The 13,473-nt window shown below is 45.9% G+C and overlaps 1 protein-coding gene across 1 annotated transcript in view; it reads left to right on the top strand.

Annotated features, from left to right (window-relative positions):
• The window catches only part of SRCAP (Snf2 related CREBBP activator protein), a 349,731-nt gene that overhangs the window by 177,125 nt on the left and 159,133 nt on the right, over positions 1–13,473 (top strand). Inside the window, exons 14-18 of the mRNA XM_068118884.2 lie at positions 1,238–1,429; positions 1,690–1,883; positions 3,327–3,504; positions 5,389–5,525; positions 5,819–5,988. Coding sequence (XP_067974985.2) covers positions 1,238–1,429; positions 1,690–1,883; positions 3,327–3,504; positions 5,389–5,525; positions 5,819–5,988 — 871 coding nt within the window. The remainder of the gene's footprint in view (positions 1–1,237; positions 1,430–1,689; positions 1,884–3,326; positions 3,505–5,388; positions 5,526–5,818; positions 5,989–13,473) is intronic.

Genomic DNA, 13,473 nt, shown 5'->3' with positions numbered 1-13,473 from the left:
AGCTCTCTTCTCACCTTCACTGTTTCATTCCTCTTTTCTCCCGCCTCTGGAACAAACTCCCACACTCTCTTCAATCCCACTCCTCCCTCCAGGTCTTTAAAACAGCTGTTCACCACCATTTCTTATCTTCCCCCATCCAAAACCTTGATCTTTTCTACCCCCGCTAATTCACCCCAGATCCACTTTGTTTCAAATTCCAACTTCTTTCCTGGAAGTCCTGGCAGTGTCCATATGTTTTATACCTCTCCCACCTCCCCCCCCCCTTCCCATGCCCCCTCCCAAAGCCCTCTTCCTCCCACAGATCTCTCGATGTCCCTGCTCTCAAATGTTGTGTTTGTGTCCTTCCCCCTCTCTCCCCATCTTGTCTACCGCTCCCCATGTTATATGTTTTTATGTGTCGGTTTGTCTTTCTGTGTGATTAATGTTAGCTCTTTCACGAGCCTCGATCTTGTATACATAAAATAAAATAAAAAAAGATTGGGTCTCAGTGTCCATCCGTTTGTATGTTAACATTTGACTGAAACATCTTCTCACAAACTGCCCCATCTATATGGACCAGATTTGGTGCGATGCATCAAGACAGCAAAGTCTTGTGGGGTTGTGCTCTCCATTTGATGCACCCCCTATAAAAGGGGGAAACTGGGGTTTTGCTCCAAATAATGGTATTTCATTTAAAAAATCTTCTTCTCAGAAACCGCTACACAGATCCAGACCAAACTCACGACGGGGCATTGAGACCATGCCCAAGCCTTAAGTTGTGCTTCCAATGGCCGTATCCCCCCTGGAAATGAGGCTATCAGACTCTACTTTTCCTCACAAACTACATGACCGATATGGACCAAATTTAGTACAATACATCAGAACATTGAGGTCGCATGAGGTTGTGCTCCACATTCGGATCAACCCTGAAAAGAAGCCTTAAAAGGGGGGTGGGGGAAGGAGGGAGGGGGTTGCCTCAAAATCAGGTAATTTATTTTAAAATCTTCTCAGAAACCGTGGGGGAAATAGCCACCAGTTCCCCCATGTAATGGGGCTATTTGATATTTTAGCTGCTTTTTGTCAGTATTATGCTGATGAGGATATTAGCTTGTTCATTGTGGTAACTGTAGAAGCCACTTCAGCTTTATAATTTCTTAACACTGTGCATAAATAATTTGGAATTTCAGCTGATAAATCTTTTGACCAACAGGAAATTGGAAGAATTACTTAACTGGGCATCTCCTTGCAATGTGTGCAGGAGAATTACGCTTGGAGGAGTTGTTGGAAAAATACAAAGGTGCATTTATGGACCACCCCGAGGAGACTGCTGAGTATCATGAAGGAGAAGATAGTGATAGCTTCATTACAGAGGAAGAGGAGGAAGAGGAGGAGGATGAGGATAATGAAGACCAAGATGAACAAAAGGAAGTTGACTCGATGAGCATTTCAGGTTGGAATGGAGGCAAACTTGCATTGTTTGGTATTGTGGTGCATTGTTCTTTGTGTCCATTTTTGGGTAGGGGTGGTTGGGGGTGGGGGGGGGGGGGGTGTGGAGGACAGCTGAGATCAAGTTGTGTTGATGTTGAGAGAGGAAGCACGTGTTTTTGAAAACGGTGTTCTTATTAGTTGGGTTTTTTGAAGGTTTTTTTTTCGCTCTTGATTTTGAAACTGAATTGTAAAATTGCTGCAACTGCTCATTGTATTGGTTAGAGAATGGTCCTGATAAAGGTGAAGAGGATTCCAAAGGTGCAGTTGTTCTTGGCATGGAATCGTTAAAAGACACAACCAAGGAGATTGTCCAGGTTTCCAGCACCGACTTAGGTGGCCCCAAGAAGGAAATAACAGACATTGCTGCAGCTGCAGAGAGTCTACAGCCCACAGGATACACACTTGCGACGGCACAGGTTTGCACACTCACTATCTCTTCCTTTTAATCACCTGATTTGTAAATTAAACGATGTCTCCTGCATATTTGGCACCATTCTTCAGCTGGACGAAAGTTTTAAGTTTATCTTTTGTGTGGAGCATTTAAGAGGCAACTGGTATTTTTTCCCCAGACTCTCGTTAAAAAGGATGGCAGGTAGTATTTTTGGTCCACATATTATTTGCAAGGAGAATACACAGGAAATCGCACAACCAGACTCGGTGGTGTAATTGTTTGAGGGTCAGCTCTGAATATGGAAAGTCAGTAGTTCAAACCCCAGCTGAGTCCGACCAAAGACTTTTAAAACGGTATGTGCTCCTTCCTTGCTTGACATTTGGCAATTAAAAGGTTAAGAGCATGGACAATCCCCATAGGTTGGCATCCATGTGGAGGTGGAAATTCTTCATGAAATGCTCCACTGAGTGCGGGGAAAAAGGCAACGCAATTGTTGTGACGTCTCTTGTACCCTGAGTGCCCCGGGAAGTGACGGCACTTTCCCCGAGCTCAGTTGCTGTGTTTGTCTCGTCTGTTTGTGTGTCCTTGTGTGCGCGTGCTTGTATATGCGTGTGCATACCAAGATCGTGTGTATTGATCGTGTGCGTGTGTATTGATCTTTTTACCAAGAGTGCACGCATTGTTCATTCATTCCCCTTTAGGATTAAGGCAATGGCATTGAAAGATGGTCATGTGACCTGTGCTGTCCATTATGAGTCGGGAAAATTGAAAGGTGCCGTCATCTTACGATAAAAATTCACCAAATGTCCGTCCGTCCGTCCGTTTGAAGGTACCTCAAAAACGGCTCAACCGATCGCAATGATATTTTGGGTGGGTATTCCTGGGACCCCTGGGAGTAAAATAGGCTCTATAATTTTACCAAATTTTCCAGTTTTTCCAAACACGATGGAATAATATTTACTGATATGAACAGTGATGTGGCTTTTCTTGAAATTCTACAAATACTGTTTATTCTACGTAGCAGGAGAGAGTAGATTGACTCCTGACGAACTCTTCCTATATAAACGTGCGGCTCCGAAGTAACATGGCAGCGTGTGCAAAGCGACTGAGAAACAGGTGTAGCGGCCGCTTCCGTGTTACAGATTCGGCGCACACTCTTCACACATAAACGTGCGACTGAGAAAGACGTGTAGCGGCCGCTTCTGTTTTGCAGAATTCAATCTTTTTTCAAAATTGGCGCCATGTACTGTTTATATTTTGATGATTTGCATGTGATATGATTCAACGGATGTTTATATGAATCGTTTAAAATAAAAAAAGCCTTCAATTTCTGATATTTTTCCTTTTCATTTGGGCTTCCCAATTGAAGCCCCGCCCATAGGGCGGGTACCATTGCTAGTTCATTATAATTGAGCTTCGTACATGATTGTATTTATTATGTATTCATTTTTGCTGCTTTGCGGAGCAGGTGAAGACCCCAGTTCCTTCTTTGCTGCGGGGAGAACTTCGTGAATACCAGCACATTGGCCTTGACTGGCTCGTCACAATGCATGACAAAATGCTCAATGGAATCTTGGCCGACGAGATGGGTCTGGGAAAGACTATACAGACAATTGCTCTACTTGCTCACCTTGCTTGCGATAGAGGTCTGTTTGGAGTTGTATCGTAATTTACCTTTGTCATTTATTTTACAAATGCAAGATCTCATTGCAGATCATTAAGAGGAATGAGGAAACGAATAAGAAATGGCTGATGTTATAAAGAAAGACAATCTCATGCTGTGCAGTTGCTGTCTCAAATAATAATTATATGATGACATATATATGTACATTACTAGTGAAACGCCCGTCAAATATGACGAGTTGGAACAGTATATTAGACGGTGCAGCCTCGTGAGCGTGCTCAAGTCTGAAGCCTCGGCCTCGTGTCAGGTGTGCTTTTAGCTTCTTTATTTATTAGACATCCTACGGATGTAAATGAACACTTGTTGTACTCTGTGCGCATTGCAGTTCCTTGAAGCTCGGTTTCCAAGCCACTGTCTGCAATTCCAATAGAAGAGACATATTTACACTTTCATGGAAAATGTTTTTTGAGTTTGTTTTGTCCTCAAAAATAGATCGTTGTGAACACACATTCGTGTTAAAAGATTGGCCTTTAAAACCTACCCTTATGAAGGGAGACAGACATCTGTACAACACAAAAACGGATCGTGTTTTATATGGCAGATAAATGTATTATAAAAAAGGACATGCAACAAAAAACAAATCGGTTACTTTTGAGTTAATTTGGGTCATCTTACTATAATTCACCAAATATCCGTTTGTCCATTCCCAGATACCGCAAAAACGGCTGAACTGATCGCAACGATATTTTTGGTGGGTAATCCTGGGACCTCCTGGAGTAAAATAGGCTATATTGTTTTTCCAATTTTTCCAGTTTTCCCAAACACGATGGAATAATATTTACCGATATGAACAGTGATGTGGCTTTTATTGAAATTCTACAAATACTGTTTAGATTTTGATGATTTGTGTGTGATATGATTTAACGGATGTTTATACAAATCGTTTAAAATTCAAATAAAAAGCCTTCCATTTCTGATATTGTGCCTTTTCATTTGGGCCTCCCAATTGAAGCCCCGCCCATAGGGCGGGTACCGTTGCTAGTATTGCTAATCCCGCTTTTCAAAGAATATTTTTTCCATCATTCATTTTTAATTATTTCATTTTTCGGTTTTCAATTATTTCTTTATTTTTTCCATTTATTTAATTTTTCGTTTTTCAATTATTTATTTATTTTTTCCATTTATTTAATATTTCGATTATTTAAATATTTTCACTACTTTTTTTCTTCGTTATTTAATTAAAAAAATTTTATGGTTCCCGGAGCGAGGCATTAAGTGTTTTTAGTCTTGGTGTCCCACTTTTTGAAGGAAATAAAATGTTTGTTTTCATTATGCACTGCTGTCCAGTGAACTGTAATTGTAATTGCTGGATTTGACCAGTCGGCCTCTGCACCGCTACCTGTGTGCGCTCCCTCTGCACCGCTACCTGCGTGCGCTCCCTCTGCACCGCTACCTGCGTGCGCTCCCTCTGCACCGCTACCTGCGTGCGCTCCCTCTGCACCGCTGCCTGTGTGTGTTCCCTCTGCACCGCTGCTTGTATGTGCTCCCTCTGCACCACCACCTGCATGTGGCCTCCTCTCTTCACCGCCACCTTTACGCGCCCCCTCTGCAATTTCTGCCTGCCAGAGACAGTGGATTGATTTAAATTGGAATTTGGTCTGTACCTAGCTGCAGTGGAGATAAAGGGGTTGGACAGGCTTGTTGGGCTTTATGGCCTCCTCCCGCACTGAAGTTCCTTGTGTGTGATTCCTTGTCTGATATTGATATGATTTTGAGATGCACAAAAACTAAAGCTTTCTAGAAACATTTGTACAATGTTCAACATAAGATGTATTTTTATTACCAAAGTGAAAAGCACAAATTGCTGAAATTAAATTTAATCTTTCATCTTTGTTCCTGACTGCAGGAGTTTGGGGCCCACATTTGATCGTGGTTCCAACCAGCGTGATGTTGAACTGGGAGATGGAGTTCAAACGTTGGTCTCCTGCCTTCAAGATCCTCACCTATTATGGCGTCCCAAAAGAGCGAAAACAAAAACGACAGGTTGGGTCTGTGGAAAGCGTGAATTTTTTTTTTCAAATTTTGATTACCCCTGCTAAAAATAACTTGGGTCTTTCACATATTTTGGATGTGGTATTTTGAAACATAGAGGCTCAGAATGAGGTTACAAATGGAACACAAAATTTTACTTTGAAAAACAATAATCTAATATATCTCAAAAGTTTACAATGTGGCCTCACACCATATTGCTTTGCCAACGTTTTTGCAATATTTTTAATTTTTGTATGATCTAAGCTGAAAGGTGCTGGTTCTAGAAATGTCAATATCTGCTACAGGGCTGGACACGTCCCAATGCCTTCCACGTATGCATAACTTCCTACAAGTTGGTCCTGCAAGATCACCAGGCATTTCGTCGGAAAAAATGGAGGTATCTCATCTTGGATGAAGCACAGAACATCAAGAATTTCAAATCTCAGCGTTGGCAATCTCTGTTGAACTTTAACAGGTTGGTGGAACTCTTGAGAGCTGTCATTGTCATTCTGATAATGGAAGGTGGCTGCAGGCATAAACCATATACAGTATTCTATCGCATCGCACCTGCTTGTTTTGTTTTGCATTGGCAGGAACGATGGTCGGGGTGGCAGACAGGCTGTTCGTTCTTTCCGGATTGTGTGTTTTTATCGTGTGAGATGTAATCTGTGGCTGATGCTCACCATTAAAGCCAGGGGGTGTCTTTTCATATATATATAAGTTCAAAACACACCTGGTCACAAGTGTGCCGCACTGACTGGGTCCTCAGTCGAGGTCCTCAGCATCATCCCGTTTCGGCCCTTCAACCTCGATACGGTCAGCTAAGGTGGGCCAGCAGGGGCACATACACATCCATATGCAGCAACTACACCTGGATGCGTACATACCCCCACCCCCAGCCACTGCGAACGCAGACTACAACAACAACAACACCTCTGCATCCAGAATCCACAGCACCAAACAAACATGGTGGAACACTCAAACACCCACCTTTATACCCTTCACCACTCACCAACAAAACACACCAGATCATTCATACACACACATGCACACCCATACACACACATACACAACACCAACCAACCAACCACCTACCCTTACAACATACACCACTCAACATACAAAAACACACACTCATGCAAAAATTAATTCATGTAAAAACACACACCCTCACCCACTCACTCATGTACACAAAAAATAAGAAATAATAATAGTAAAAAAACCAAAAAAAAAACCCACAACCAGCCTGCACCGTTCGACGTGCCTCCATAAACTTCCTCCATATCCAAAATGAGCCTTTCAAGGCAACCTGGGCCACCTTGTCACACATCCTCCTTCTTTCTGTCCCACACACTCCCAGCCGAGCAAGAAATGCAGAAAAGGAATTGCCAATATACCCTCTACACCCCACCTCAAATGGCTGACACGAAGCTCGCCAACCCTTCTCCCGGCACTCTGCCTCCAGCTCACTGTACTTTCCTCTCTTCCTCTCGTGCACCTCCTCCATGTTCTCTTCCCAAGGTACCGACAATTCCCCTAAGATGACCTGTCTTGTTGCACCTGACCAAATGACAATGTCAGGCCGCAACCTTGTCACACAGATCTCTGGGAATACCAATTGTGGCTTTAGGTCTGCCACCACCTGCCAATCACAAGCATCTGCCAGCCCTCTTGCTTTCCACCTCCTCCTCTTTCCACCTCTTTCCACTTGGCCCTCTTTGACAAACCACACCTCTCCCCCATCAGTCTCCTTCTCCACTCTTCTTTCTCTCGACCTCAGCACCTCTTGTTGCACCATCTGCACCACCACCGCCAGCACCTGATCATGTCGCCACCTGTATTGTCCTTCTGCCAATGCTACTGAACATGCACTCAGTGCATGCTGCACTGTTCCCACACCTCCACACAAATAACATCTCTCCTCCTGCAACAACCCCCACAATCTCAAGTTTACTGGTGATGGAAGCATATCATACGTTGCCCGCAACAGGAAATTCAACAATATTGGCTCCATCCTCCAAGTCTCTTGCCACTTCAATATCCTCACCCGCACACCTTCCCACTTAGTCCAAGCACCTTGCTGTGCCTGACCGACTGCTTTCACATATCTCCCCTCCTCTTCCTTTCTTCTCACCTCCCTCTCAACCATCTTCCTCCTCTCTTTCACACATGCCTTTCCCCATCGCTCATGCTCCATCCACCCCAAGCCATGCTTCCCATGCTGTACCATCCCCATGACCTCCTCCTGTTGCAACCGCTCCTCCATCTCGTCCACCTCTGCTCTTGCATTCCACTTCCGACTTCCCTTCTTCTCTGGGAGAGCATTCTTTACCACTGCATCACTTGAATCCCGCAACATCATGAACTCCCGCACCCTCACCACCTTAAACTCCTCGGTTAATGATGTCAAGGGAAACTGGAGTTTTCCACCCTGACCATAAAAGGCAATGTTCGTCAAACAGCGTGGCACTCCCAACCACCTCCTCACAAACCCGCTCACCACAACCTCCATCCTCTCTACATGCCCAATTGCAATATCATACATCATCAATGGCCACAATACTCGTGGCATCAATCCAAACTTCAAACACCATACCTTCAACTTACCTGGCAAACCACATCCATCAATTCTCTTCAAACCTCTCAAAAGCTTGTTTCTGACCTCTTCCACTCTTCCCACATCATTCAACTCCACTGTATGCCATCTTCTCAAACTCTTCACAGGGGCCTCTACCAATGATGGAACCACCTCCCCTCCCAGCTCAAACGTGTGCATGTTCTCCACCACTCCTCATCTCACTACCACACTCCTCGACTTTCTTGCTTTAAATCCCATTCTTGCCCACCGCATCAACCTTTCCAGTCATCCCAGTACCTCTACTGCTCCATCAGCGGACTGTTGGACAACTGTCAGGTCATCCATGAAAGCAAACATTGCTGGTAACCTCTGATCAGGGGCTAGCTCGACTTCTTTCCCATATCCACTCACCGCACGTATCAACAACTCCATAACCAGCACAAACAAAATAGGGGAGATGGTACATCCCATCGGGATCCCCACTTCCAACTTCTGCCACTCTGTTACATAGGACTGTGTCGCAAACCGCATCCAAAACTGATCATAATATGCCATCAAAAAAAATCCCTAAATCTCCGTGGCACCCAAAAGAAATCCATGGCATACCTGATCAAGGCATGCGGCACTGACCCATATGCATTCTCCAAATCCAGCCATACCACCGCCACATCCTTCCTTTGCCTCTTTGCCTCCTGTAACACTTGCCAGACCATTGCCGAGTGTTCAATGCATCCTGGTGATCCTGTTATTCCTGCCTTTTGCACAGAACCATCCACAAAACCATTCCCTCTGATGAAGCCTGAGAGCTGTGCCACAAAGACACTCATCTATATCTTCCCATCTACATCGAGCAATGATATGGGTCTAAACTGCTCCAGTGTCACAGCCTCCTCCTGCTTTGGAATATAGACTCCTTCCGCCCTAGTCCATTGACTGGGCACCACTCCTTGCCTCCATACCACCTTCAGAGCCTTCCACAGATACTGCCTGATGCCTTCACAACTCTTAAACACCTTGTATGGCACTCCACTTGGTCCTGGAGCCGATGCCGCCCGTGCCTTCCTCAAAACTGCCTCAATCTCAGACATCTTTGGCTCTGACAAATCAAATGGAACACCTGGCTCTGTCGGTCTCACCAATCCTTCGATGTCCTCCACCAATTTCGTTCCTCCTTGTGTTTGCATACGTGACACACAGGTGACCTTCCAACTCTTCCTTTGGTACCTTCAGTACACCACCACGAGACGGCTCCAACAGATCCTTCATAAACTGAAAAGGCTTCTCAAAGAACCTCTTTCTCTTCCTCTGCCTCTCCTTTCTTCGCCTCTTCATCCTTTCCACTTTCTTCAACTTCACCAACCTCATCCTCACCTGCTTCGTCAACACCTCAAGCCCATTCCTCTCCCCTTCCACTGCCCTCTTCCATCTTCCATTCTAACTCCTCAACTCATGGATCTCCCTCTGCCTCCTGCTCAAACATGCCTCCTTCTCACCCCTCTCTACACACTCTTTCACTCCAAACGTGACACATGCATACTCAAACACAATCTCATTCATCTTTCTCAATCTATCTTCCACCCTTCCTTTCAACCTATGAAGCGCCCCACACATCATTTATTCCATTCTCTCCCATACTTCCCTTTCGCCCATACCTGGCCATTTCACTCTCCTCCTCACATCCTTTCCCTGCTGAGTACAACCCCAGGACATACAACACTGGCTTGCTACCTGGCTGTTTCTCCCGGCCGTCTTACGTGTCCCCTTTTCAAAGGCACTGCGTTGCTGTACCTCCTCCTCACCCACCTAACGCACACACCCCATTCGGCTCTGATGGACATGCAATCCTCTCACCGACTCAAACTCACGTCCACACCCACACTTCTCTCGAACCTGCCCTGCCTCCACATGCACACCATCACCCCATAGACATACATCTCCCACACGATCACTCCCACACCCTTTCCTGGCCTGATGGATCCTCAACCCTCTGATGGATCCGAACTCACGTCCACACTGACACCTTACCAGGCTTGCATCCACAATCCGTTCTCGTTTGTCAACATCAGTATAGGGGTCTTTATCCGTTTTATCTGTCCGTTTAGGGCTAGGCCCATCTTCCGCCCCACCTCTCGGAGAGCCCTTGGGGTGTTCTCTATTTTTAACCAACACTGTAAATTATGGGTGCCACACAATCCAAACCATGCAGCTTGGCAAAATGGCTTACAAGGCCACCTGCCCCCGATGCTGTCTCTCCAGCGTCACCAGCCTATTCCTGGTCGCCACCCAGTCTTTCCTGGGAGTCACTGGTAGCACCAGCACAAACATAAGTTCAAAACACACCTGGTCACAAGTGTGCCGCACTGACCGGGTCCTCAGTCGAGGTCCTCAGCATCATCCCGTTTCGGCCCTTCAACCTCGATATGGTCAGCTAAGGTTGGCCAGCAGGGCCACATACACATCCACATGCAGCAACTACACCTGGATGCGTACATACCCCCACCCCCAGCCAGTGCGAACGCAGACTACAACAACAACAACACCTCTGCATCCAGAATCCACAGCACCAAACAAACATGGTGGAACACTCAAACACCCACCTTTATACCCTTCACCACTCACCAACAAAACACACCAGATCATTCATACACACATACACACCCATACACACACATACACAACACCAACCAACCAACCACCTACCCATACAACATACACCACTCAACATACAAAAACACACACTCATGCAAAAATTAATTCATGCAAAAACACACACCCTCACCCACCCACTCACTCACTCATGTACACAAAAAATAAGAAATAATAATAGTAAAAAAATAAAAATAAAATAAAATAAAATATATATATATATATGAATAGGGTAGCCAGGGGTAGCTTTGGAAAGTATTCAACCCTTTTTCTTTCAAGCAAGAAAGTGCGGGAAAAGAGTAGGAAGAAGAAGAAGAGCGTCTCGGGGGTGCGGTAAAAAAGGATCCTTGCTCGTGGCATGACCGACTTAATTGAGCATGTTGGTGTGAGGGACTCGATCTCTACGAACCTTCTGATGGATTCAGTGTGCATGAAGCAGGTGGACAAAAAGGAAAAGAGCGTATTCTGTGGAAAAAGGCGCTTCTTGGGTCTCTGTGGAAAAACGCTATATGCTTCATGCTGTGAACGGGCTCGACGTGCGCTATATGACGGAGTCGACCTCGATGATCTTCCTGAGCTGAGAGATTTGCTGTGTTGCATGAATGAGGTTCACGAAAGGAAAAGGATCAAAGGAGAAAGGATTGCAGAGCGTGATGACTGGTCCATTCATGTTTGTTCTTGCCAAGCCCCGCTCTGACGAGCGTCGATGAACCTTTGTTCCCACCAAGCCCCGCTCTCACGAGCGACGATGAAGTTGCTCTTCAAACAGGCCTGAACTCCATTCAATTCCCATCCTCGTATCCCGTTTTATTTCAATTCCTTGCGAATATTGTTTTTTAAATTTTCTTCCCTTCCCTTTTCCTGGGTTAGATCGAGGGTCCGTGTGTGTGATGTTGTGTCGGCCTTTTGTATCGGTTGTATGTTGCCTGTGTTAATTCAGTCTCATTATTAATTAATTAAGTCCGTCGTCATACTTGTATGATTTGCTTATTGTATTGTTTTGCATTATTTGAAGTAAATTGATTGTATTTCATTTTGTTTGATTGACATTTTTCGGATCAGGTTGCAAGCTCCCCTGAGCCGCCAGTGTGGCAGTCTAAACTCTAGAGCCTCTACTCCTTGCATTAAACCAAAAGTTCAAGCTTCCAAAATCGCGCTTGGTCAGCTTGTGGGCCTTGGCCCGGCGGGCTGGGGATAGGACCTAGGGTTGCCGACATTAGTCACCCCGTAACACACTTAGTCGGGAGTGACGTTTGGGAATCTGGTCCTCATCCCTGTCACCCGTAACAATATATATGTATATATATATTGTTACGGATCCGGGGGACGGCACTCCTGTTAGCAAGGGGGGGTTAATCCCCTTGTCCTGTTAAGCTGGCCGTCCGACCGGTCCTGGGGGTATGACGTCATGCCCGGTCAGCGCTGAATAGGGTAGTAGGCCAATCCTTCCTATGACCTAAGTACCAGCGCCTTCCGGTATGCGAGGAAATACTCCCGCCCGAGCCGCAGCGTAATAGATGGATTGCGCCGAGCGAAGCGAGCTGCGACGCGGGCCGTTAACAGAAGACTAAACCCGATTATAAGCGGTTCTGCCGAAATCGCGCCACAGGTACTCAATCGGGAAATCACTAAAGCGATCGGACGAGAAAGAAACCAAAGAATAAGAAGGAACAGGGATTTATTAATTATTTACACAAAAACCAAAACCAAAGAAGAAGGGAACGAAAGCAATTTCCAGAAGAAGAAGAAGACACAGCGCAAATCCTTAAACAGTCTTACTTAAACCCACAGGACAATACAGACAGACTCACATGAATAGGGAATTGCAGGCAGGAATGGCTGGAGGGATGAGAAGGGCAGACGGTCCACAGAGCTGGCGGCAGGGAGGTCCGGGGATCGCGGCACGACGTCGGTGCCCCGCGTGCACGCCCTCACCCTTGGTTCAGTGGCGAAAACCCGGTCGTCAGTGCTGGTTGGTATCGCCCACGAGCGTGCCGACTCTCACTCGCCGCAGGATGTTCGCGCCAAGAAAATGAATGGTCGATCCTCTCTCCCTCCTCTCTCAACTTCTCGGGTCGTGCTCCCTCCCTCATCTGCCTCTTACCCGACTGTCTTGAACCTCCTCACGCGTCTCTGGTGGGGGCCTTGCGCCAAGGGTTTTATTACCACGCCCTTGGAACCCTCTCAAACTCACCAGACGTTTCTTGCCACGCCCTTTCAAGCCATGCCCAATGAGCCCTGGTTGGTTAAGGGCTCTCTGACTCAACCTTTGATGATGAGGTGGTGCCACGCCCATGCTCTGGCGGCTCCTCCCCCCTTCTTGGCCTCGTACGTAATGGAGTTTGGCGCCAGGCAGCGAACGCTGTTGGGCGAGCAGAGGCGGTGTGATGCCCACGAAAACAGCCCAATGCAACGGCGACGAACGCCGCCTTACTGTTGCTGGCACTTTGAGGAGACGATTTGGGATATTGAAAGGGGACCTATCTTAGTTGATTGATGCAACGTAGAGTCAACTATTGGAAACAGCCTTACCTGGAACACATAATAATGATATAACTAGAGAGAGATCCTAAAGTGTCCTACGTGTTGTACATGGACTAACTAAGGTGCAATCTTTAATTAGCAGCCAATTAAGGGGACATGTACACAGGGGTCATTTATAAGGGAATTTACTACTAAATTTACATGTGAAGGTTCTAAAAACCGTAACAATATCTATCTATAATTCCAGTAATC

Source organism: Myxine glutinosa, chromosome 6 (assembly GCF_964187855.1).
Source record: "Myxine glutinosa chromosome 6, kmMyxGlut1.1, whole genome shotgun sequence".
NCBI lineage: Eukaryota > Metazoa > Chordata > Myxini > Myxiniformes > Myxinidae > Myxine > Myxine glutinosa.
The sequence above is the reverse complement of the archived record's forward strand: the minus strand, read 5'-3'. Positions and strand labels throughout refer to the sequence as shown.